The 25,821-nt window shown below is 43.3% G+C and overlaps 4 protein-coding genes across 4 annotated transcripts; 2 read left to right on the top strand and 2 right to left on the bottom strand.

The window, feature by feature from the left end:
* The first annotated feature begins 521 nt into the window (after positions 1 to 521).
* LOC117858458 (uncharacterized) lies at positions 522 to 5,874 on the top strand. The gene is made up of 9 exons (XM_034741528.2): positions 522 to 836; positions 2,535 to 2,646; positions 2,731 to 2,813; positions 3,634 to 3,759; positions 3,875 to 3,995; positions 4,093 to 4,177; positions 4,591 to 4,704; positions 4,803 to 4,842; positions 5,390 to 5,874. The coding sequence occupies exons 1-9, from the start codon at positions 540 to 542 to the stop codon at positions 5,540 to 5,542; spliced, it is 1,131 nt and encodes a 376-aa protein (XP_034597419.1). The 5' UTR covers positions 522 to 539; the 3' UTR covers positions 5,543 to 5,874.
* A 6,520-nt stretch (positions 5,875 to 12,394) lies between these two features.
* LOC117857733 (uncharacterized) lies at positions 12,395 to 15,638 on the bottom strand. Its single transcript, XM_034740561.2, has 8 exons — positions 15,251 to 15,638; positions 14,767 to 14,891; positions 14,610 to 14,647; positions 14,315 to 14,425; positions 14,141 to 14,220; positions 13,486 to 13,522; positions 12,942 to 12,983; positions 12,395 to 12,836 (listed from the first exon to the last, which is right to left on the bottom strand). The coding sequence occupies exons 1-8, from the start codon at positions 15,512 to 15,514 to the stop codon at positions 12,754 to 12,756; spliced, it is 780 nt and encodes a 259-aa protein (XP_034596452.1). The 5' UTR covers positions 15,515 to 15,638; the 3' UTR covers positions 12,395 to 12,753.
* Positions 15,639 to 15,840: 202 nt separating this feature from the next.
* Positions 15,841 to 20,012, bottom strand: LOC117857732 (serine/threonine-protein kinase 54). Its single transcript, XM_034740559.2, has 6 exons — positions 19,458 to 20,012; positions 17,986 to 18,107; positions 17,180 to 17,376; positions 16,894 to 17,068; positions 16,485 to 16,619; positions 15,841 to 16,386 (listed from the first exon to the last, which is right to left on the bottom strand). The coding sequence occupies exons 1-6, from the start codon at positions 19,765 to 19,767 to the stop codon at positions 16,177 to 16,179; spliced, it is 1,149 nt and encodes a 382-aa protein (XP_034596450.1). The 5' UTR covers positions 19,768 to 20,012; the 3' UTR covers positions 15,841 to 16,176.
* A 2,192-nt stretch (positions 20,013 to 22,204) lies between these two features.
* On the top strand, positions 22,205 to 25,713 carry LOC117857843 (uncharacterized). Its single transcript, XM_034740725.2, has 8 exons — positions 22,205 to 22,440; positions 22,537 to 22,639; positions 23,134 to 23,231; positions 23,308 to 23,438; positions 23,525 to 23,633; positions 24,211 to 24,402; positions 24,483 to 24,619; positions 25,150 to 25,713. Exons 1-8 carry the CDS (start codon positions 22,255 to 22,257, stop codon positions 25,424 to 25,426), a joined length of 1,233 nt encoding a protein of 410 aa, XP_034596616.1. The 5' UTR covers positions 22,205 to 22,254; the 3' UTR covers positions 25,427 to 25,713.
* Positions 25,714 to 25,821: the final 108 nt, after the last annotated feature.

Genomic DNA, 25,821 nt, shown 5'->3' with positions numbered 1-25,821 from the left:
TCATCGATACAGAAAGGACACAGGAGTGACAAATCCCTATCGTGGTATGGGCAGTCGGGCACATGCCATTGTCCCATTGCGATGGTCTCCTCGTTTGTCCCCCATCTGAACTTTGTGGATGCGGTGACACTGGTTAAATGAAGTTAAAAGTTGAAAAATGCGCCAAATAGATAGAGAGACGTACGTTAACATCGTGAAAAATGCACCAATTGTTTTTCGCAAAAGGAACTCGTGAATTTCGTGATGGCTAGCTGAAGGTGTGTGACTGCCATGAGAAGAGAAAATCACAAAAATAAAATGGGGACAGTCCGATGATTCCCCAAACTCCCCGATCAATCAATATATTACGTTAAAAAACGCTCGAATTTTTTGGTCTGAGCAAGTGACCAGAAAATAATTTAGGCCACCATGCTGCAAAGGATATATTAATTCAAACTTCAAAGAATTTGTAGAATTATAAAATGGGACGGAAAGGAAGATTGCTGCTACTAGGCATAAAAGGAAGGAAAGGTTGGAGACAGAGAAAATCGACCCACGAGATGTCTGCCTGCACAGAATATGGGCAGCTCGAGCGGCGCACACGAGAATTTGCCGCAGGCCACTGGCCACAGCTCCCTCCCCCTGAGCTGTCCGGGACTCGGGAGCGAATGGGCGAGGCGTCTTCCTCGTCCTGGCCATCCAGGGGCGCGGCGGCGACGGCGACGGCAGCGGCATACGACTACGAGCGCGACCCGCGGTGGGCGGAGTACCGGGCGAGCTCCGCCGTGCCGACGCACCTCTTCACCGACCCCTACGTCCGCGCCCACCTCCAGCACAAGTTCTACCGCCGCTTCGTCGTACGTACCCCTCCCACCCCACACCACAATTCTCCAGTCCTTCTGCTCCATCCAGCAGCTTGTGATCCGCATTGCGGATCGGGATCTGCTTCTGCTCCGGGCCTCCGGCCATGGCGCCGCACTGCCGAGTGCCTGCGCTCGCCAGGGAATTTTTTTTCTTGAAAAGCTCTCGCGAGGGAATTTTCGAGATCTGGCGCGGTTGCTTTCGTCGCTGCGTCCCACTCGAAGTCGAATCCCCTTCGCTTCTTTTCTCGGTCACACAAAAAGGCATAAAAAAAGAGGAATCTCGGAACCCTATCCGTTTTGCGTTTTTACCCCCTGAGCTGCCCGTAATCACGGGCCCCTCCGGGCGCTGCTGTTGCTTTCGTGCCCTGTGCCGCTGTGGCCATCACAACGAATAATAAACGCCCTGCATTGCGAAGGAAATTTCAGAGGCGGAATTGAGAAAGAAGAAGAGAGGGAGACCGGGAGGGGTCAGTCGTCTTCCTCTGTCCCCGTGCTGCCTGCGCCTTTGCGTCGGAGTCTTGCCAAGTTTAGATTCGGGGAGGGGGCGCCCCCCGCTCTCTCTCTCTTCTCGCCTGGCCTGCATCGGAAGCCGCGATTGGCGCTCTCTTCCAGCAGTGCAGGCCGAAATTATTTTACGCAGGTTAGGTTTGCTGCTTATCTCTCCCTTCTGCACTTCTGGTTGCCTTATTTGTATTCGGCGGGTTCAAATCCCCAAATCTGATTTGTCTCCCCGCATTGCGCACAACTGCCGCCGCTGCTCCCGCCGTCGCCGCATAGTTCTTTTCCCGTAATTTTCTGCAACGAAGCTGGGGGTGGTGATGCGTGAGGGGGATCTTGAGCGAGACTCTAGTTTCAGAGAGAATTGGGTGGGGGAGGCGTCAGACTCTCGTTTTGCTGTGCCGATGCCTTCCTCCTTGGCCGCTTCCCAGCTTCCAGCTTATGGAGGAGCAGGCGATTCGTCTTGTACTTGATGTGAAGGGCGGATGAAATAGCTCCTCTTCCTCTCTTTTCTTTGAGCACAATTTGGCGCATTCTTGTACTTGACTTGATGTGTAGGGCGGAGAAAATTGCTCCCCTTCCCCTCTTTTCTGACCAATTTGGCTCATTCTTGCTTTGCCTTGTTGTGGGTATCTTCCAGAGTCATCTCTCCGTGCCCTCTGGTCAAATGTTTTTTATGGGACATGCTCTCTGGTCAAGTTTTCCTGAACTGTAACTGTAGCAGGTGACAGCTTTACAACCCACTGCTCCACAGATTCATGAAAGGTTGTTTTTGGTTCTATTTCGGGCTGGTACCTGTTCCTTGTAATGGTTCCGGACATTCGATTAGCTCCATATAGTATCTCGGAACTCTGGGTCACTGTACAATCTTGCCACGGATTATTGAAACCATCTGTTCATCTTTCAGTGACAGAGCAGAATATCTGATGCTGCTTTCTGTCGTGCTTTACATTGCGTCAATTCTCATTGGTCAACTAACAGGCTGAGTCAGCAACAGTTTGATTGATGACTGCTCGTTTGTTAAGGACTATGTATCAACCTTTCCCCCTTCAACAAAATTCTGTAGTATGGGCATTACTGCACAGTTGTCATGAATAATTTAATATATTTTGTCTACCTCCGTTTGGGGATATATCTGCATTTGATACCCATGACATGGTTCTATGATAGCTTACCTGCTGACTTTGGATACAGAATCCTGATTTCCCTGTTGAAGGAATGTCCTCAACCACCTCTACCCAGCCCTCACCATCTTCAGGTGGTGCATCTACTTCAGCTGGTGAAAATGCAAGGCCTCCTGATTTAGGTAAAAAGAAGCATATTGCTTTAACTTATGAGTTATTATCTCTCCTTTTCCTTAAGTCTTTTTCATCTGACAATGGTTTTTTAGGCACTAATTCTGCTGGACCGGCACGAAGCAGACTGTCATTACAGTTAGACCAGCGGTCCTTACATTTTTCTGTCAATGCTTGGGTAAACATTCTTACATGAAAAGCTTGTCTTGGCAGCAACTGTATTGTCATAGAAAATCATCTCTGGAAGTTTTGTTTTTCTTTCGATTGGTGATCTCAGTTAAGCAAAGGATAATACACCAAAAAATTTAAGCTTATTTGAAAGGTTTTAATAACAACTTGTTTGTGGAATTAAGATCTTAGCTCGACCTACTTAAGAATACTTTATTTTAGCCAGTTCGCCAGCCAGCATTCTATGAGAAAATATCTTCATCTAAAGCTCTCTTTTGCCTGATAGAAATCCAGTTTTAGAACTCTTCATAAGTGAATAGACTGTCAGGATTCATTAATCATGTTATCAAGTAATAAACTTAAATCAACAGTCAGGATTAATTAATAATGTTATCAAGTAATAAACTTAAATCATACTGGATGAATAAAAAATTCTGCGTGCAGCAGCTACTTTGTTTATGTTCTGTAGTTGAAGTACTAGAGGATATTGTGAACTTTGATGTACATAGGAACAAATTGTTATTCTCACTTAAACATAGACTTAATGACAAAATCTATGTCACTTATTCCTAGTAATGTTTTCTTTGACTACTCTTTGCAAGCTACACTACATACTTCTATGGGATCTATCATATTATATATGTATTCTCTATTCTTTATCCCCGGTATCAGTACCGGTGTTCAAACATGCCTATTTCATTTATGAATGCTTTTTGGTTAGCCGCTTGAGCTATAATAATTTTTTGTATTGATCTGTCTAAAATAATGTAGCTACTGTATTGGCAGTTTATCTGGATCATAGATCATTAATTTTCTTATTTTTTTAATAGGTCCTTATTGTTGCCTTGATTGGCATCTTTCCATTGGCACCACGATCTCTTCAGTACAAGGGATACAGGTTGTCACTTCTTGGCACAACATGTACAACAGGCTATGCTTTGTTTCCTCTTTACAGGGTATGTGACATGAAATTGTGTTTTATTAATTAATATTTAATCCTCCTCGACTTAGATGTCTTTTACTATTTAAATCAAATGTGCTATGCTGATAGACCATTTTCCTACCTATCAGCTACCCCGAGCAGGGAACTTGCAGGCTGTTCAGGCATGGTGTCACCATGTAACTTCGTCAAAGGATTTTATACCATTCATGTACTGCCTTATGTTTGTTACATCTAAACTGCATTTGAAGCGTAAGCATAAGCTGTTTACATTAATATGAAGTTCAGTCACATTATTACCTAACCATCTGAGTTTTCTTGTGCATAATGAGATACTCTTTTGTGGCAGTTGTTTTGGTACCTGTAATTTGTTGGGCACTTGAACATGTTGCCAGATTTCTACGGCGCCATTTTACTAGTTCATCTTTATACAGGTAAAATGAACTTGACGGATTTCTAGATTTACATAGATTCATTCTGTATGCTTTTAAAATTAAAGAACAATAGTCATGCTTTGTGTTGCTAACTTGGTTTCTTGCTTAATTTACCAGATTACTTTCATCTTTTCTGAGCTTTTAGTTCCTATAAAGTCATAATATAGCAGTTTCTGCACCCTGGTTGTGTACTCATTCTCTTGGCGATTTTTATGCTTTGGCAATTACAATAGTTTAACACCCCCCATCCATAGTTATAAAATACAAAATGTAAATGCTTTATATGTTGGAACTTGGATGGTAACGAGCTAATAAGACACAGAACATCAGTTTTTTAGATGTCCCTTTTTTAATGAGAATAACATTTGATCAGATTGGTAAAATTTATCATATATGAGTGCGTTAATTTGCAGGACATACTTGGAGCAGCCTTGTACATGGGTTGAGGCGAACACAACTGCAGTCCACTTTCTACGTTCAAATGCAGAGATTTTGTTAGGCTTTCTTTTGATCATATCTCTGTTCTCGTGAGTTGACCATAACCCTTTCCTTTATTTTTCACCCCCTCCCCTCCTCCTATTTAATCACTTGATTTCCAATTCTTATTGTTTCTCTACCTGTGCAGGCGACAACGAAATGCTATGCAAACATTCATGTATTGGCAGGTTAGTTAATGGGGATCCACCTGCTTTATAAGTAGCACAGCATACCTAACGGAAGATTGTTATTATGCTGCTGTGGTGTGTTAATTTGTCATCACACAATAAGTGTGTATGCTCCTCTGCATGGCTGGCCCTAACTGGCTTATACGTTTGATCTCTGGCACAATGATATTAAAGTTGCTACAAATCTTTCCCCTACAGCTAATGCTTGTTGGATTCTATGACCAATGGGAAAATATTAGAATACTAATTATCAGAGAGGAATTTTGTAATGCATGCAAACTTTCAAATGTGTTGATGGATAGCTCTTAAGAATCTAATGGTAGGAGCAGAGAAATAATTCAATAGCTATGCCAAATTCTCGAATGTAACCATACCCATTAGCAATTAGAAGGGATCTAGGCAACAATCATTGCTTCTGCATGGCTGAACTCTGTTACATGGACCAAATTTTAGGATGTCTGATGAATTTACCTGTTGGCTTTATAACATTTGCAGAATATGACGGTTTACTAAGTTCCAATCTCATTTTCTTTTCCTGGTGCTGCAGTTGCTGAAGCTCATGTACCATTCTCCCTTCACTGCTGCTTACCATAGAGCTATCTGGCTTAAAATTGGCCGGACAATTAACCCCTACATCCACCGGTACACCCCGTTCCTTCATGACCCGATAAATGCTGGCATGAGATGGTGGTTCAGGTAGGGATGAATGCGGCACCGTTAAGGGTAATCATGTAAAGAGGCAAAAGTATGTCTTTGGCAACATTTCTCATTTGACCCAAGGATGATCGTTTAAATAGAAAGTTGAAGCTTGTGAGCGATGTGTATTAGTTCGTTTTGCAGCTTTTAGCTGATGATATTTTTGGTTAGTATGATCAGCGCGACTCTTGTAACTAGTCGAGATCTTGAGCTTATGACCTGTTTGTCATGAACTGAAATTAGATCGGTAGCTTATGATTGTGTCATTGTCCTTTTGACCTCAGTGATTCCTAACAGCATGCTTTATTGCGGAAGGGAAACTATTCTTGTGCATTACTTTGTACTCTTTTTCACCATGTTCTGCGGAAATCCCTGTGTTATCAAAATAGTTCACATGTTGCAAGTTTTAGGGGCTGTTTGGAGGGCTTATCCCAAAACAGCTTCACCGGTGAAGCTAAAAAATTGCTTTCATCCGAAAAATTGCTTTCATCCGACTTCTAGTTCATTTTAATCCCAGACTATAAGATAACCTCATGCTATATTACCTTGATTTACGCAAAAATGGTGAAGCTGAAGCCGAAATAAAACCTACCAAAACGGGCCTCAGTAGAAGTGCAAGTATATGAGCGTGAGGGGGTGTCTTTTGCAATCAGCTATTGAAATCTTTATCGACACAAACATCCATTGAAATTTCAGAAACAGCACATTCCTGCTTGCATATTGGCAGCGCTTGGCTCCTGAATCTGATTCGTTCGAGCTCACGTCTAGCGCAGCTCATCGCACGACAACCCATGCCGTGCCGTGTCAGTCGATACTCGATAGGCCCGGCCAACGGGGCAGCAATGTAAAGCGTGGATGGGCGCGGAGAGCTGCCGCGCGGCACGGTCCAGCACTCCAGCTGCCTACGCCTGCCCGTCCAAGCTGAAACGCCGGGCGCCGGCAGTAAGAACTGTAAGGAAAATGACCCTATCCCATAATGATTTTGGTGATCAATGACAACATAATCATTGAGACTAATGTGTTTGCAAGATGTATCTTTGTAGGTGTTTTATAGGTCCCATGGATGAATTACAAAACCATCAAAATAAAAAGAAAAGGAAAACTCTTTCAGTAGTTTTTGTGGTAATGCTTGGCACCCAATCAGTACTCTGCGCAGTATGAGAAACCTTTGGTGTGATGAAACCATAATCTATCTTAGCTTTGTTTACATCCTTGGTCTCTACTCTTGGTTTCCTATGTGTCCCTGTTTATGCGTCCTTCTTTTCATATGACTATGCTGTATGAACTTGTTTTTTCCATATTGGTTTGCCCAAATGAGTAACAATCGAAATACTAATATCCTATTTGGAATGTTCGTGAAATCAACTCTCAAGGAAAATGGGGTGCCCTTCGAGCGAAAATCTCTAAAAGTGCCTGCTCCATTATCTGCTTGCAGGAAACCAAAAGTGAGAATTTTGATTTGGCTTATATCAAGAACTTCTGCCCCAGACATATAGGGAATTTTTGCTTCTCCCCATTTGTAGGTGCCTCTGGTGGCCTAATTGTTTTATGGAATGGAAACCACTTCACTGGAACTGTTGTTCTAATCAATTCCATTGATTAGTCACAATCAAGTTCACTTGTTGTTTACCAGGGGCTACTTTTCATCTAACAAATGTTTATGGTCCTTCTACACCTGAAAGCAAAGCTGCTTTTATCAATTGGCTATATAACTTTAATATAACAGATATTGATGACTGGATCTTAGCTGGGGATTTCAACCTTATCAGATCATAGGATAACAGAAACAGACCTGGAGGCAACACAAATGACATGTTTTTATTGAATGACATGACCAGCATTTGGAATTAGTGGACATACCTTTCCAGAGTAGGACTTTCACTTGGAGCAATATGCAGTAGGCTCCCCTGCTAGAGAAAATTGATTGGGTTTTTACCTCATCTTCTTGGACCTGTTCATATCCTGACTTCTATGCAAGTGTTAGGCAAACCAGTTTCTGATCATGTCCCCTATGTGGTCCAAATTGGCACTACCATCCCAAAGTCCAAAATTTTCAGATTTGAGAACTATTAGATAAATTTTGAGGACTTTTTATCTGTGGTAGATCTGCACTAGAATACTACACTATACTATGCTAATGCAGCCCAGACACTATCTGGTAAATTTAAGCAAGTACGAGCTGGTCTCAAAAGATGGAGCAAGGAGCTTTCAGAGCTGGGAAAGCTTATCAATAACTGCTACTTTGTTCTGGCCCTTTTGGATGGTCTAGAGGAGCAAAGACCTATGAATTTAGTGGAAAGAAATTTCAGGAAAATTGTTAGAAGCCAAAAGAATCTAATAAAAGTAAAGGAACACTGCCAGATGGGTTAAGTTTGGAGATGAGAACTCAAAAGTCTTTCAGGAAATGGCAACATATTCTTACAGGAGAAATTACATTTCCTCTCCACTCTTACTATATGGTACTACTTTAACTGCCCATGATCAGAAGGCTGGAGCACTTCTGACCTCGTATAAGGAGAGATTGGGGACATCTGATTTAACTGCCATACATTATGATCTTGCTTTGCTCTTGCAACAAGCTATTATCCCTGATCTTGACTCTCCTTTTTCCATGGAAGAAATTGACTCAATTCTAAAAGACTTACCATCTGACCATGCACCTGGACCTGATGGTTTTAATGGAGTGTTTATCAAAAAATACTGGCATATCATCAAGGAAGACTTTATTAGGTTATGCAATGACTTTGCTGCTGGTAACCTGGATCTCACAAGCATAAATGGCTCCTTCATTGCCCTAATTCCAAAGAAACCTAATTCAGAAACAGTCAATGACTTCAGGCCAATTTCTTTGCTCAATTATTCTCTCAAGTTTCTAACCAAGTTGATTGCAAATAGACTACAAAGGGTAATCCTCCAAGTTGTTCATGCAAATCAATATGGCTTCATTAAAGGAAAAACTATCCAAGATTGTCTTGCTTGGGCATTCCAATTTTTGCATATATGTCACCGGTCAAAAAGAGAGATTGTTATCTTGAAACTTGAGTTTGAAAAAGCATTTGACAAGATAGAACATGAAGTAATTATGAAAATGTTTAAGTATAAAGGCTTCTCTGATAAATGGTAATAGTGGATCAAATGCATACTCAGCTCTGGAACATCATCTGTGCTCTTGAATGGAGTCCCTGGCAAACCCTTTCACTGTAAAACAGGAGTGAGATAAGGTGATCCACTCTCACCTTTATTATTTGTGCTGGCTGCTGACCTCTTACAATCTGTAATCAATGATGCTGCAACTAACAACTTGATTTCTCATCCACTGGGACATGAATTTGGTGGTGATTATCCAATAATCCAATATGCAGATGATACTCTGATTATCATGCCAGCAGTTGTCTCACGGCTATCAAATTTAAAGGACCTCCTTTACACTTACTCAATCTCCGCTGGGTTAAAGGTTAATTATCAAAAGTCCTTCATGGTTCCTATTAATGTCTATGAGGAAAGTACACAATTGCTTGCAACCATCCTTGGATGCCAAGTTGGAAAAATGCCCTTTACTTATCTTGGTCTCCCTCGTGGCACAACCAAACCAGCAGTGGAAGAGTCCATGCCAATCCTAACTAGAAAGGAAAAGGTATCTCCAAACTTTTGTCCTATGCAGGAAGATTAATTTTGGTCACCTCAATTTACTCAGCTATGCCAACCTTTTGTATGTGCTCACTGAAGCTGCCAGCATCCATTGTTGATCAGATAGAAAAGTATATGAAGAACTGTCTATGGAATGGTGGGGACATCAATAGAAAGGAAGGTTGTTTAGTTGCTTGGAAAAATGCATGTAGGATCAAAGGAGGAGGAGGTTTGGGAATTATAAACATCAGGACACACAACACTGCCTTGCTTTTGAAATTCTTGCACAAATTCTATAACAAGGCAGATCTCTCATGGGTTCATCTGACTTGGAAATGTCTTTACAAGCGTGGAAACCCACCACATGCACGAGGGTTGGTGGGTTCCTTTTGGTGGAGACATATCCTGAGATTATCCAATCAGTTCATGATGCTTGCTTCGTGCAAGGCAAATGATGACAAAGTGGTGGTATTCTGGAAGGACGTTTGGGACCTTGCAATTTTAACGGAGATTCCCACAGCTTTTCTCATTTGCTAAAAATCAAAAGTAGACACTGCATAAATTTAGATCCAATGAGCTCTCTTAGAAATTTTAGCTCCCTCTGTCCCCACAAGCTGTTGTACATCTATATGAACTTTAGGAACTTATTGCAAACATGGACTCCAATTCTGGAGAGAGAGATGTTCGGATGTACATCTGGGGCAATGGAAACTTTTCATGCAAAAAGGCTTACAACGGCATGCAAGGTACGCAACCAATATCTCCTTTGTTCAAGTGGATGTGGAAATCAAAAGTGCAAAACAAACACAAATCCTTCTTCTAGCTGCTCCTCAAAGATAGACTGAATACCAGAAATATCCTAAGAACGAAGCACATGGCTCTGGATAGTTACATTTGTGTCCTGTGTGTTGAAAACTGTGAGGAACTTGGTGGCATCTCCTCTTTGACTGCCCTTTCAGTCAAGCTCGTTGGATCCTGCAACCACCACAGATGCTTCTCAAAGAAAGGGAGGGTTTTAATTCATGCATTTTTAGAGAAATTTTGATCATAGCTTGCTGGTCTATCTGGTGTCACAGAAATAGTATCATCTTTGACGATGGCACCCTTTCTTTCTCGTGTTGAAGAAGCTTTTTTTTGAGAGAGACATGCTTCTGGTAACTCTTAGAGGGAAGTCAGAGTTTAATGTTAGGATCACAGATTGGTTGAGTAGTCTGTAATTTTTGTTTCATCTTTTCACCCTTTGGGCCTAGGGCCTTGTATATATACATATCTTGTTATATATATATAGAGAGAATACTTCGTGGCCGGTCATAGAATAGCTTATTCTATAGACAGGCCATTTAACTAGGCACCCATCGCAATTACTATACAGTAGTTGTGATGGGTGGCTGGTTAGATGGCCAAGCTATAGAATAAGCTATTTTAGACCGGTCACGGAGTATACTCTCCCTCCCTCTCTCCTTCTCTCTCTCTCTCTCTCTCTATATATATATATATATAGGCCTGCCCTGCTGATTTAAAAAAAGAAGAAGAAAAAGAAAGATTTAGAAGAATTTTAGGGCATCCAAATGATAGAAAAATCAGGGACGGACCTAGGAACTGGCAAGGATTAGGGCTGATCCTAGGTTAGTAGAATGTTACATGTATTTCTCCTCTATTTTTTGACTAATTTGTCTAAAACCACTGATGGTATTTTGACCTTGTACCCTTGTACCCGGGCTGCAGCCCGGGTCGTAGGTCCGCCGCTGGTAAAAATTCAAATATAGTCTTGTTCTAAGGCTTACAAATGATGGTAATAAATTCGGGACAAAGACACACGAAAATTTAAAGCAAATCGTGTTGAAAATATGCACCGACATATTCTACCGATTCATACTCTAGGAGCAGTAACCATCAGAGTTCGGTGATCATAGTCGCAATATGAGAGTATAAGTCGGTGATCATAGTATGAATTGGTGATAGCCATGAAGGGAGCATAGTATGAATTGGTGATCAGCAAGGTTTGAAGTCAACACGCATCATAGGATGATATGGTGATCACAGTCACAATCATAGTATAAATCGGTGTGATCGGCTCGGCTCGATATCGGCTCAAATTCGGCTCTGGAAGTTTTATGCATGCACCAAATGATATGGTGATCACAGTCACAATATCAGAGTATCAATCGGTGGTCAATCGGTGACCACCGATTGATACAGTGATGGCTATGAAGGGTCATAGTATAAGTCAGTGATCACTATTTTTGGTGACCGTTGGAGCAACGGCTAGTTTTTTGGCTTGAGGCTGTAAATACCCCTTTGCCCTGCCATTTCAAGTGTGTTAGAGCTTAGAGAAGCTATAGGCTTGATTCTCAAATACACACAAGTGCTCTAGCCATCAAAGTGCTCAAGAGAAGATTAAGGCAATTAGCATAAGGTTTAGATTTTGATTAGTGCTAGTTTAGACCTATTAGCGCATTGCTTTAGGGATTAGCCTAGAGTTAGGCAAGGTTTGCACACCTCCTTTGTATCGGTGCTTGCGTGCACCAAGAGTTGTAAATCCAAGACTTATAAGTAGCGCGAGACCCTCCAATCGCGTTTGTGGAGTGGTCGCTGATGCTTGTGTGAGAGAGGAGAGGCCCTCGGCGTTTTGCCGAAGCTCTACCAAATGAAGAGCGCCAAGGAGCATCCGGGAGAGGCTAGGCGGAGATCCACTTGCGCGTGGGGAAAACTTGTCAACTATCCTACGGAGTTACTTGATCGGAGAGTTTATACCCTTGCGCGAGCATTCCTTTTGAGAGGGGCTCCAACAACGAGGACCAGTGGAAAGCTTTGCTTTCCGATATCTCGGTAAAAATCGCCGTGTCGCCACGTAAGAAATTTGCCTTCTTTACCTCATTTACCTTCCGCATTTCTTGTTGCACTTACATTCCGCGTTTACCTTTCCTAGAATTGTCATATATAGTTTATAGGGTTAAAACCTATGGTGCAAAATTCTTTTGCGGTAGGGATAGCAACATATAAAAAAAAACCTATTGCATATCTAGATAAAAATTAAAATAGATTTTTATATATATCACGGTCCCTTCAAGAATTAAGAAGCCACCCAACGCGGTTAACGGGCAAACAACAGCATAATAGCTGAAAACCTCCCATCAGAAGCTGAGAATGCCATAGCGCAGTTCAAGATACGGATAAAAAATAGCGACTAGAAATCCAGATCAGTTTCATGCGGGCAGGGAAGTGAACATGGGAAGGGGCAAACACCATCACCTTTTCATTATTCCCTGGGTTAACCAAAAAACGTATATTATCCCTCGCTGGATCCCAAGCTAGAACGAAACATTACACTGTTGCTACCACAAGTCTTGCAATTTTGGACCTTTCAGCTCTAACCAAACTAACATTGGTAGATTTTTCCTCCATACCCCTCCCGTTATTCCTTACTAAAGCTGGACTGCCATGGTAATCAGTTAGGTGCCACTGTTGAAGTTGGCTTATGGAGAGTGACTGGGGGGGTTTTAAACTCTCCAGTCACCAGTTGGTCACACCACCCCTCACCGCGACGACATGTATCCGTGAAAGTTCTATGAAGGCGATCAGAAGCTCCTACTTCTGCTTCCCGCATCCCTCCTTTCTCCTGGCATTTACTTCAGCAGCCCAGCTCTTACCAATCTCTGTCTGGAACTTGCCTGAAATACAGGTAAAGCAAATGTTTAGCAGAAAGGAGACAGCTGGAAACATTCCGTGATCACTTTGGCAATCATGAGTTGTGTGACAGATAGTAATCAAATTACCAGCAGTGGAGAGAAAGAATTCATCTAGCACTTTGCCATGTTCTGCAAATGTTCAACATACAAGAAGAAATAAATAGATTAACACATCCGATGCACAAGGTGAGTAAAATGCCAACATAAGAAAAAGTAAGCATGTGAAGTGCAAAGTCTGGTGGTGTGGAGGAGGTGATAAAGTCTTCAACATTCTTTTATTATTTTGAGTAAAATGCCAACATAGGAAAAATAAGAATGCTAAGTGCAAAGTTTGGTGGTATGGAGGATGTGACAAAGCACTCATCATTCTTCTATTATTTCATCAAGCCAGATGATCACAAGTATTTTGCACAATTATTAACACCACAAAAAACCATGATGATACATCAGGAATAATGTCTTAAAAATACCATGATAATCTATCATCTATACTTGATAATACCAAATTATTTTCATACCAACTGGCAATTTAAGCTATGGTTGAATGTATAGCATAGTATATGCAATTAGGCCAAACGATGACTAGCTCATTGTTTGATAGCACAAGTCAACTACGACAAAAGGTGCATACCTTTCTCATATTCTAACGCTTGAAGAATCATTTCCACCTGAAACAAACAAATGATACTGTAAATCTCAAATCCCAAGCACCGGACAGAAAATAAAAAACAAGAAAAGGATAAAATTCAATTAAGTTAACTCTAATACTACAGATTAAATTTGTTCTGACTAATATCATTTCTGTAACAAAAAAAATAATAGTTAACTTGTATGCTTTGAAGGATTGGAACTTTGGATGACAAACAGAAGGATTGGAACTTTGGATGACAAACCCCAGAAGTCTGACAAATTTATGTAAATGCCCACTTGAAAACAGGGCATTCAAGATCGTCAATATGTGCATGTCAAGCATTTTAAGCGAAGTCTTGAATGGACAGTTTAGGTCAATAAACTGATTACGAGTGATTTATGCAGGGGCTTTTACATAAGTTTACCCAAGACTTCATACCCTACAATGGTTGATGAAAATGGCAATCCTGGTACCTACGAAAAACCTCTCATATTTCTAGAAATGATGTCCTAGATAGATACATTCAAGTTTGATAACGGATGCACTCAAACTAGTCTTCTTGTCTATCTTTTTTTTATTTGTAGATCACATTGAGGTTTTGAAGAAAAGAAACAAGTAACCATTTCAGAAAAAACAGAGAAAATTATCTGCTTACTTTATCAAAATCTTTCACAAGATTGGCTTCAATAGAAGAATTGTTTTCGTATTCTTCCCACAGTTCCTTAATCTCATCAGCTGCAAAACAACAACATTATAGATCATATATTTTTTTCTTTGAGTTGGAAATTTTTACATGAACTGATATTTAACATAAAAATTTGGGACACACCTATTGGACCACCACCAAGAACTTCACACATTTCATCCAGAGCAGCTTGTTCACGCCGACTTTTTTCAGCCTTAGGTATACCATCCGATGGGGTAATGTCACCAACAATAGCTGTTAAACAAAGTAGTTTGAATATTTGAGTTGTACTTAGATGAAGATCCACTACTGTGCATGAACTAGGTATTTTGGGTTAATAAGCTATTGGCAGATGAAGTGCAATTCATGAGGTCATGTAATTGCATTGAATAGACAACACAGCATCAGTTTTGTGTAATCAACGGTGCATGTGACCTACCTTCAGCAATGTCATGCACAATAGCAATTTTGATGCACCTGTTTAAAACAAAAAGTATATAGATCGTCAGAACCAAGTAGAAAGCTAACAAATGACAAAAGGAAATCTGAAGCATACCAAAACTGATAAAACAAAACAATCATTTGAAGACACAGACCTTTCTCGATCCACAGCAGGCAGGTCACCAGCAATCAGAGCCATTAAGGCCATACGGTACATGTGATCAGCAATAGACTCAGGCCCCTTGATGCTATGATTTATCCATCCTTTCCTTTTAGTGGTCTGAAGAATAAACAAAAGCAATAGGCATCAGAATCATGCGATATGATGGATCTATCTAAGCATCAAAGAAACGAGGGGCATCATCATAAATAAATAAACGAGGGGCATGAATTAATCCAAATCATTGCACAGGCACAGCCCAGCACAATTACTCAATACTTTCTCCCCGCTCTTCCGAAATTCAGAACGACACTCCGCGAGAGTGGCAAATAATCAAATGCCTCAGAATTTCTTACAGAAAATGGAGTATCGGTAGTCTGATCCTAGAGGATATGCGTTATAGGAAAAAGCAGTCCTCGAGCGACATATCAAAGGGCGACTAATTAATAATTATGACGAATGCGAACGCACGGAAGTACCTTGAGGCGATGACAGAGGGTGAGGAAATCGATGGCCGAGGCGGCCGACGACGGCGCGGAGGTCGGCGCCACGGCCGCGGCGTCCGCCGGAGCCGGGGACCGCCTGGGAACGGGCGATCCACCCGGCCCGGGGCCCCCGGAGACGGCGCGGACGCCCAGGGCGAGGCGGCGCGGCGCGCGCTCGACGGGGAGGATGCGCGGCGGGGTGCGGCGCAGGAGGCCCCGCGCCGCGGGTTGGGAGGGCAACCGCGAGCTCACCGCCATCTGGGAGAGCTCCGGTAGACGGGGAGGCTTGGGTTCTGGATCGGAAAGGACAGGGATCAACGGCGGCGGCTCTGCCTCCCTGTTTTGCTCTGCGGCTCTCCTGTTTCCGGGGAAACAGGTGTAGAAACAGGCAGACGCCAGACGGGCGGGGTAGGCGTAGGCCGCAGAGAGGGATCCGACGCCCGTCCCCTCCTACACGCCGTACCTCTCGTGATCATCCGACCGTCCGTAGTCCGTATACCAAACACAAAGGAGGACATTCATTCACAATTCGCACAGGTTAACAGCAAAAATTTCTCCCTTTCGGTTCCAGTCTGATATCCGGATGATGATCCATATTCGATTTCATGTTATTCATTCATTATATCAACATTATGTAAAGAGATGGTGAATCCAACAGTACATAAGCCTGCTTCACGACACGGCCATGAATTTCAATTCCTCGGCCACAGTAATTCTCTCTAAGCCTGACCTTAACGTGCAGCAAGCATCTAGAATCCGCAGCAAACATACAAGGACGATGTCGAACAGCCCATTCATTTACACCCGTGAGAAATTTCTCCATTATACCCTGTTCCGCAACTAGATTTTACACTGAGTTCTACCGAGCAATAATAGCGTCACTTCACCGGGTACGCGTTACTGCGACCAGATCCACGGCGTTAGGGGCCTCGGGTACGGCGGAGGCAGGAGAAGCAGCCCTGCGTCTGGTCCGTCGGGATCATGCCGCCGCCCTTGGACGTGTCGATCGCCTCCAGCATGGACACAACCTCCGCCATCTCGGGCCGCTTGTCCGGGTTCGCGTCCCAGCACCGCTTCATCACGTTCGCTAGCGAGCTCGGGCAGCAGCGCGGTATCTCGGGCCTCAGGTTCTGCACACACACCAGGGATTGGTAAGGTTCTGTTTCAGTGAATTGAGGATTTCAGGAACGATCTACAAACCAGCAGCGAGTAGGCATTGCCTTCTTACCTGGCGAACAACAGCAGAAGTGACTTCTGAGAAGCTAAGATCCGGGTACGGCATGTCGCAGCAGTATATCTCCCACAGGCAGATCCCAAAGCTGTAAACGTCACACTTCCTGTTGTAAGGATGACCGTTGAGAACCTGCATAAGAGTATATGCCAATGTAAGCCTGCTGCCGTACATGTGATAAACCGGTTTGAAGTAGTGGTTAAGTGAGGTTTCGAGAAGAAAATAGCAAAGAAGAGAATAGAGGCGACAGGGTCTTGCAATTTCTACTCTCTGAACAAGATATACATACTGCTGTACCACGCAGCCACATTTTCCCACTCAACTAGATAGTTTTCATGCAAAATGATCAAGGAAGATGTTCAGTTTTAGAGTTAGGAAACAAAGCGGATTGTTAAGGATCAAGTACCTCAGGTGCCATGTAACCAAGCGTCCCTGTTTCGCCGGTCATATCACCAGGATTTGAAGCCTCAACTCGAGCAACGCCAAAATCAGCAATCTTCACAGTTCTCGTTTTGTCCAGAAGCATGTTTTCAGTCTTGACGTCACGATGCACTATCTTCTTTGAGTGGAGGTAGCATAATCTATTGAACAAAAGAGATCGCAATTATATCTTCCAAGACTTTGAAGAGTGAAGACACAGAACAACAAAGTTTCAGGCCAACATCAGTAGACAAAAACAATCAACTACTTACCCCCTGGCAAGGTCAAGAGCTATTTGGACAACAACTTTAAAGGCAAGCTTCCTTCTCCTGTTCTTTATCAGAAAATTTTTCAGTGCACCTCCGGCAAGGTACTCAACAACAACACAGCAAATGTTACTAGGCATGCCAAGATGTCCATGTTCCGTCTGTACATTTAAATCTCTTGCACCCATTATAGCCCCAATAAACTGTGAGGTAGAAGTTCAAGTTATTGTTAGGGAAGCTAGTTGCAATGAGAATCTACATTCAGCACCAAAACTGGAATAAGTAATAATAGTAATTGATAATCCACAATGAATTTTACAGATTAAAAAAATAAAGCGTCATATGTATTGCCAGGTAAATTTGCTATCATGTTGACATCAATTCTCATAGCGTATGCAGGCAAATTAATCTCTCATAAACCAAGTCCAACTTCCTACTGTTCTTAAAAATTAGTCTCTTTCTGCTGGTACAAGAATAGTTTTAGTGTTCCTTACCAGTGGTTACATGACTAGCTTTGACATATATGGAACGTTTTGAAATAAATTAAGACAGTGAGAGCATCAAGACAGCTGGTAGCACTGAAAATGCACATCACTATGCTGTCAGATATCCAGAAACGGGGAAAAATGTGAAGACCAACAACACAGGGATGATCGACAGCATATTGTGCTGGTAAGATATCAATTCTAGACTCTGTCCTATGAACTAAAGATAAACAGGAACTGAATTGAACTACTGAAGAATCATATATCAGCAGAATGACTTCTGAAGTTTGAAGGGTAGGGAAAAGGACTTCTGCAGGAAACTGTTACCTTGGTAACATTTGGATGATCAAGCTTGTGCCAGACAGCAACCTCTTGTGCAAATGCTGATCTCAACGCAGCAATTTCTTGTTCTGACCTATGACCATCCTCGCCCCAGTCAAGCAATTTTACTGGAAAATGGTAACATTTAACAATCAGTGCTGAAAAATGGAAGTTCCAACAGTAAACATGAAGTTTCTCACGGTAAACATTTAATACAAACTCACAGAGTTATTATTAAACAGTGCATTTTACTCCATATTGGTGACAATGTATGAATTACAACAGTGACTGCTTAAAGAATACAGATGACGAAGAACATTCCAAATCTCAAAGGTGTAGGCTAGCACTTGACGGGGACCAAAGGTATCACATTCTTGATGTCAAACAACAATTTTTAAGGGATGTAAGCCTGGTGTCTAAAAATGGAACAACAGTAAGACACCTCTTAAGTGCCTAGCAAGAGCATGAAGCACCTAGGGAAGTAGAGTGTGACAGCTGAGAGGTACATTATGGAGTGAGAAAGCAAGTAAATGCGAAATAAGCCAATCAACAACTTCAGTGAGATTATGAATGCCTACAAGGCCTTTGGTATGACATTCTAATCACACTTTAAGAATAGAAATGAATTGAATTAGCTTGTGAACCAACCATATAGAGAGGGCAGCATGCAAATGGTGATAAAGTTCTGGACATACAAATTGCATCTGCTTTTCCGTGAGTCATGTGATTATGCTTTAGCACACAATGCCAAAACGTTAATTTATATTCCTGGTGGCAAAATTCAGTGCATTTTTCTTTTTGTGAAACGTTAACCCGGTCCAAATGCTTTCCGGTTTCCCTGGTCCCCTGAAAAGTGCAACGACAATTGCAAGTTGCGACCCTTGGCTAAAAAAATCAGCCGCTTTATTCTGTAGCCTCCTGACTTCCAGGGGCTCATCATGACATGAACACATGGATCACGCCTAGCAAAAACTTTAACTGTTGGTTGGTTCAGATCACATGAGGGGGTTACACTTAGACAGCAAAAAGCTAAGGAGACTTATCTAACAGAAGTCACGGAATACACCACGGAATCGACAAAAGCAGAGGTATCAACTTTAGCAATTTGCTGACAAGGAAAAGCACCGGTGACACGACGGGGAGAAAATAGCCTGCCAAACCATCCAGAACAACCACCTATGGCAAATGACATTGCTATCGAACGATCAATTCTGCTAACCATTCCAAGCATGGAACAGAAAATGATGCATGAATCAGAGTTTCCTAGGGAGGAGGAATCGATCGGATCGGATTCAGGAATCAGGGCCAAAAGTCTCAGCGCACGGCAGGAGAAGCAATGACAACTATAGCATTAGCATGGCGAATTTCATCGAACATGTCATGGGCATCGAAACTTGGCTCGCCATGGCTATTGCACGCGCACTGTATGTGTTAGCAGTGTAATGGAATGGAAGTAGTTATGGATGATGGGACGATACCGGCGACGTCCTGGCCGTCGTACACGCCGCGGTGGACGGTGCCGAAGGTGCCGCGCGCGATGACGCCCTTGATGACGAGCTTGGCGGGGTCGATCTCCCAGTCCTCCCGGCACCGCCGCAGCGGCGTGAGCTCCTCCGGGCCCAGCCTCGCGGACTCGCCGCGGCGGCTCCCCGTTCCGGAAGCCGGGCCCACGCCCCGCTCCGCGGGGCGGCCGAGGTGGCGCTCGAGCTGCTCGTCCAGGCTCTTGAGGTCGATCTGGTCCGCGCGCACGAACCCCGCGTCCCCGCCCGCGCTGGTGGGCTGCCTCATGCTTGGAGCGGTGGCGTCGGGACTCGGGAGGGCCGGGGAGTGAGGCGCGCGGCGGCTGCGGCAGGGGGACGCTGTGGGGGGTGAGCGGCGCGGAGGTGCTCACGTGGTTTGGCTGCCGCAGAGGGTGGTTGTGGCGGCGGCGGCTACTGGGGAAGGGGAAGAGGTGGCGAGGCGGAGGTGGTTCGACTTCGTGCGGGAGTCTCCATGTGAGCGCATGGGGCAGCGGGTTGCCGAAGTAGGCACGGGGGTCGGGGGGTACGGGAAGGCAACTGACACAGGGAGGCAGGGACTCGTGTTGCGGGCCCCACCAGGGGCCGTCAGCCACTCAGCCCCTTCAGGAGGTTTCGTTTGTGCACTTGGGTGAGGTTGGACGACTCGACGCGCTGACGAGCTGACTGCGAGCCAAAAGGCAAGTGAAGCGAGTCCGACTTTGCACCGGTAGAAGTTGGAATCGCTTCAACAGCGTCTATGCCTTTCTTTTCATGGCTAGTTCCGATTTCATAAACAAACCTAACTCCTAAATGATAAGATTCCTGGCTCTCCTAGGAAGAAAGTGAAGCAAGGCTAAAGTTGAAAGCACAACATACACGTTATCATCAAGGATAAGACATGTGATTAATGGCGTAGGGAAGCCTAGGGTCACCAGGATACCGACTTTCTCAAGTACAGTGCATTGTGTAAAGAGATTCACTGAAGAGTTATGAAAAAAATATTATGAGTTGCATACTTGTACAATGGTTGTGGAGTTATCTCATAGTCCTAAAATTTAGCTTATGAGATGGTTGTTTTCAAATAAGGACCTCTTTCTCTCTCACCTCGATCTCCCTCCTCCATATAAAAAACTATGTGGCGTGGCATACAACCTATGGTCATGTGTAACAATGGCTGTCGAAGGTTCCTTGGCGTGCCTTGATCCGGCCTCGATCATGTTCTTGACCAATATACTTCTTTTTCCTTTAAGAAGATGTGTGTCAGCACCAAAGGAAATGGGTTTCCCTTAAAAAGTGCTAAAACAAATTGGGGCCGCTTGAGAAAGGCCCACGGGCTCCCTGTCCATGAAGCCCAAAAGAAGAATACAGGCCTTAAGGCATGAGAGGTTCAGGCTCAAAACACTTGTCGGCTCGCCACATAGCCTTCCTCGGAGGATACTCCGTAGGGAGGAACCTGACGTGGATAGCGGAGGATGACTCAAGATACCTTCTCGGAGGGTCCCCGGGGAGATCGCTTCGTACACAGTCCGACCGGGCACAGTAAGCGGTGACCAGGCTGACAGTCGTACCCTCCTCGTAAAAATATCATTATTACGAATAGACTGACGAGACCGAGCACCTTGGGCACATGCGCCCTCCCCCGTCCCGTCCAACAGGAGGAGGGCGGCACCGCGTGCGCCGGATGTGTTTACACGACCCGCGCCTTTTTCCAGGGAGCGAGCCCCACACTACAGGTTCGGGAAAGGCTGGGGCCTACTGGGGAGGCGCCAGATGACAATACCTGACGCCGTCTGCCCCAGGAGGGTGAGGTTCAAGTTATCAGAACCAGAAGGTGGTAAAAGCAGGGAAGTTACACCTTCCGCGGTAGAACAGTAAGAGAAAGGATTAACACACGGTGGATTTAGCCAACACTTTGAAGATGTGCTGACCAAGATGGAAGGTGTCGGATTCAGGGACCTGCTAGTCGCAATACTATAATGAGCAGCGCGGCTATTGGACCGCCGCATTCACATGTAGAGGTAGTGGGGAGGATTGGAGGATAAGGATCCCCGCCCCGCCAAAGTCATGGGCCTTGCCTATAAAAAGGTACACGAAAAACAAGCAACTCTAAGCCATTACATACAGGACGTATTGGAACCTGTCTAAAAACCTCGTGCATCCAAGTCCAAAAACTAAAACTTAACTTCTCTTAGCATTTTCCCCCTCCAAACATCACGTGCATACTAACCCCAGGCCGGATCTTTAAAAGGGATCCCATCAAATCCCCACTCTTGATGGTTGACAACACGTCAAATCCCCACTCTTGATGGTTGACAACCGCCAACGTGTTCATACAGAAGATGTTCGGAAGGTATTTTGTACAATATTAAAGGAACATGAACAACACAAAATAGGATGTGAAAAAAACTGTTAATTAAATTTCACGAAGCGTTGTCCACTGCATCCAGCCACTTTATGTTGTTCTCTAACTACATAATAATAATACATCAACAGAAAACATTCGGACAGGCTTTGCACGATTTTATTGAGGAAAAAATAAAGACTACAGGTGCTCCAGCCCAGTGAGGCAGTGAAATAGTCTACTGGATCTGGCCCGTTTTCTGGAACAGAAAAGACACGAGGGTCCAATCGTCTTCGGAGGAGGAGGAGAAAAGGCCCAAAAAGAAAGAAAAGCAGCCCAGCCCTTCTCTATCCATCGGCAGCGACTCGCCAGAAAATTCACCACAGCCGTGAGAGGTTGCAAACTCGCGAGACCGTACAAGCCAGGCAAATCCCCATGGCGGCGCAAGCGCTGCCGTTCCTCCGGTGGAGCCGGAGCGCCTCCTCCCTCCGCGCGCACTGCTCCGCCACAGCCGCGCCGCGCCGCCTCTTCTCCGCCCTCCGACGCCCTGCCGCCGCCGCCGCCCGCTGCGAGGCCGGCTCCAAGGTCATGCTCAAGGGGATGGATTACTCGGAACTCGAGGTAAGGGCTCGGCTCACGACTCATGGGTTTCTGTGTAGTTCGTTGGTTCGTGGCATTAGCATGCATGTGAGATGATTTAGCGCTGTCTTTGTTCAGAATTGGGTGCAGGCGCAGGGGTTTCGGCCCGGCCAGGCCATGATGCTGTGGAAATGCCTATACGGGAACAACGTTTGGGCTCATTGCCACGACGAGCTAACTGGTAAATTGCTTCTTCTTCCTGATAGTTAGCTTCGAGTATTTTGACTGTATCTAGTGGATTCATCTGTTCAGTACTAGTGTGCTAGTAGTTGACAAGAATAATATTATAGAAATATAGTTCGTTCAAAAAAAGGATAATATTTTAGAAATATATGAAATCGAGTTGTGCATCAATTTCAGGGCCATGTTTGGTATTAGTTAATGATTGCAGGATGCCATATTTCCAGTTTGTCTCATCCACAACACCGTCGTTATACTAGCAACTATCAAGTAGAATCTGTTTTCTGATAAACAAACTAACTTTAATGGTACCTCTACCTTCGTAAGTTTTAGTTGTGCGGCATCATTCTCTTACTAAATTGACATCATTTTACATTGTCCAATGGGGTCAAATCTGCTTACGATTCTTCTCTTTATTGAAGATATGTGTCATTTGATGTGTTGTCTGGATTTTAGTTGAGTGGATGTGACCAATTTACCTCTGAAATCATTCAGGTTTAAACAAGGACTTCAGGAATATGATAACCGAGCGTGCTGATCTCAAGGCATTAACTGTGAAGGACATTCTCACTGCATCAGATGGAACCCGTAAGGTAGTTTTCAGTGTTGCTGATATCTTCCGAAGTGATTTACAGAATATGATTGATTTTGGAACACAGGATGTTACAGATACTGTTCTCTCTTGAAGATGGTCCAGTGATTGAAACAGTTATCATTCCTTGCGCTAGGGGCAGAACAACTGTCTGTGTTTCAAGTCAAGTTGGTTGCGCCATGAACTGTCAATTTTGCTTCACTGGAAGGTTTGTTTACTTCTAGTGCAAGACATTTGTTTTTTTCCTTTGTCAGCACTGATTCTATGTTTGCTCTCTTTCTTTGACTTATATAGGATGGGTTTGAGAAAGCATCTGTCAACAGCTGAAATTGTTGAGCAGGCTGTGTTTGCTCGTAGACTATTCTCTGATGAATTTGGAGCAATTACTAATGTTGTATTTATGGTAAGCATTCTCTTGAAGCACCTTATGGCTTTGACTGTATTGCAATGATTAACTGAGCATCTTGTTTAACTAATAGCATATGATTTGTAGTTTATACTTTTGAATCCCGATTTCTTTCCCATTCATGTTGTTCTTCCTAAAGTGGTAGCAAAAATATGTATTACTGCCTACAGTGTATCTTAAACTACCACTTTCAAGTCAATTCATATTGCTGCTGTTCAAATAGCACCCTTTGTTTGCTCACAGTACTGTAAATTTGACATTGTCTTTGTATCTCCTTTGATGCCATGTTCAGTTATTTGGTGCTATTCTAGAAAGGCGTTGACCTGTATATGGTTACATCTCCTCTTATTAGTTGCCCTTGTCCTTATCAACAGTATTTACTTCTGTTCCTTGTTCAGTTGTTAGGCTTCTATGTTGTTCAGTTATGTATTCATCATTTGGACATCTTTTTTTATCTTTACCTGCTGCAGTTAACTACTAATAACATCTCATTGTGTAGCCTACATGATTTTGAAATTCTTTTTATTTTTTGCTGATTTGATGGTACACTTTCATTTGCATCTAATTTGTTCAGGGCATGGGTGAACCATTTCACAATATTGACAATGTACTAAAAGCCTCAGCAATAATGGTTGATGATCAAGGTCTTCATTTTAGTCCTCGCAAGGTTACTGTCTCCACAAGTGGTCTTGTCCCTCAGTTAAAACGCTTCCTCCATGAATCCAATTGCTCCCTGGCTGTCAGTCTTAATGCAACAACAGACGAGGTAGTGGTTATTCTGTCAGGGTGATTTTTTTTTGGTTTGCCATTTTTTTTTGCTGATATGTAAATAAACTTGTTTTGCAGGTTAGAAACTGGATAATGCCCATAAACAGAAAGTACAATCTTAACTTGCTTCTTGGCACCTTAAGGGAGGAAGTCTGCCTCAGAAAGAATTACAGAGTTCTATTTGAATATGTCATGCTTTCTGGAGTGAACGACAGGTGAGAAATATGCTGAAGAGTGTCTTTGCCTACTTTATCTGTCTAGTCATATATTATGAATCTATTATCATAGGTTGCATATAAATCCCCTTTCTGTTAAGCAGTATCTTAATTCTCCGCCTATGGGGGCTTAGTGGTATATCATGAATCTACTAGCATAGGTTACATATAAAATCCCCTTTCTGTTAAGTGTCAAGGTCTGCATGCATTTTTCTTTAACACTTGCAAAAGGCCGACGTTTTTCCTTTTAGTCAGAAAGCTTTTCTTTTCCTATTTGGTCAAACCATACATTTAGGCCTACTAGTCAGTAGTCACAGTCTGTAGTTCATGTTGTTTTTGTAATCATTAGCTTGGTAGACGAATTGAAACATTGGATCTTCTTTTTCTTTTTTGTATTAACCTAGTGTTACCATTAATCCATAGGCAAACTGAATCCTTTTCAGTATGAGCCTTTTTGAAGTTATCACAGTTAACTAAGTTTCTGCTTGACCTAAATTGGACACTTTCTGCTGGATTAACTGTCCTTGCAGTATGGATGATGCGAAGAGGCTTATAGAGCTTGTCCAAGGGATCCCTTGCAAGATCAACCTCATTTCTTTCAATCCCCACAGTGGTTCCCAATTCAAGCCCACACCCGATGAGAAGATACTCGAGTTCCGCAATGTTTTAATTCAAGGTGGCCTTATAGTTTTTGTTCGGCTCAGCAGAGGGGATGATCAAATGGCTGCGTGCGGGCAGCTAGGAGAGCCTGGAGACTATCAGCTACCTCTGCTCCGTGTACCCGAGAAATTTCAGGTCGCCTTGTGATGCTAAACAGTACAGTCATTAGCAACTTGATGAACACAAGTAACTGGTCCGGGATGAAGATTCGATGATGCAGGTGTAGTAAGTTGAAGTTATGCCATCTCTGGAGACTGCTCTGATTTCGCGAAATTTAATCAACGTGGTGGGTCTTCATCTGAACCTGGTCTTCATCTGAGCCTGGATACGTAAGAACACATTTTGACATGGTGATGCTTCTGCTGACTCGTGGTGTATCACTGTATCCTAATCGAGCATTTGATAAGAATATTATAAACTGGGTATTTCTCGCAGCTGGTTCAGCATATAAGATTGTACTCTTTCCGTTCCAAATTGTAGGTCGTTTTAACTTTTCTAGGTTCATAGATTTTATTATGCACCTAGACGTACACAGTATCTAG

The sequence above is a fragment of the Setaria viridis genome, chromosome 5 (genome assembly GCF_005286985.2).
Source record: "Setaria viridis chromosome 5, Setaria_viridis_v4.0, whole genome shotgun sequence".
NCBI lineage: Eukaryota > Viridiplantae > Streptophyta > Magnoliopsida > Poales > Poaceae > Setaria > Setaria viridis.
Note: the sequence above shows the minus strand (reverse complement) of the source record. Positions and strands in the feature narration are given on the sequence as shown.

Coding starts and splice junctions, on each gene's coding strand:
- LOC117858458 (XM_034741528.2), top strand. CDS start 540: ATGTCTGCCTGCACAGAATATGGGCAGCTCGAGCGGCGCACACGAGAA. Junction 837..2,534: donor AGTTCTACCGCCGCTTCGTC/GTACGTACCCCT, acceptor CTTTGGATACAG/AATCCTGATTTCCCTGTTGA. Junction 3,996..4,092: donor ATCTAAACTGCATTTGAAGC/GTAAGCATAAGC, acceptor CTTTTGTGGCAG/TTGTTTTGGTACCTGTAATT.
- LOC117857733 (XM_034740561.2), bottom strand. CDS start 15,514: ATGGCGGTGAGCTCGCGGTTGCCCTCCCAACCCGCGGCGCGGGGCCTC. Junction 12,984..13,485: donor AGCGTTAGAATATGAGAAAG/GTATGCACCTTT, acceptor GAACATTTGCAG/AACATGGCAAAGTGCTAGAT. Junction 12,837..12,941: donor ATTCTTTCTCTCCACTGCTG/GTAATTTGATTA, acceptor CCTGTATTTCAG/GCAAGTTCCAGACAGAGATT.
- LOC117857732 (XM_034740559.2), bottom strand. CDS start 19,767: ATGAGGCAGCCCACCAGCGCGGGCGGGGACGCGGGGTTCGTGCGCGCG. Junction 18,108..19,457: donor CGACGGCCAGGACGTCGCCG/GTATCGTCCCAT, acceptor ACCATTTTCCAG/TAAAATTGCTTGACTGGGGC. Junction 16,620..16,893: donor TTGGTTACATGGCACCTGAG/GTACTTGATCCT, acceptor ACTCTTATGCAG/GTTCTCAACGGTCATCCTTA.
- LOC117857843 (XM_034740725.2), top strand. CDS start 22,255: ATGGCGGCGCAAGCGCTGCCGTTCCTCCGGTGGAGCCGGAGCGCCTCC. Junction 23,634..24,210: donor TTACTAATGTTGTATTTATG/GTAAGCATTCTC, acceptor TAATTTGTTCAG/GGCATGGGTGAACCATTTCA. Junction 24,403..24,482: donor TTAATGCAACAACAGACGAG/GTAGTGGTTATT, acceptor CTTGTTTTGCAG/GTTAGAAACTGGATAATGCC.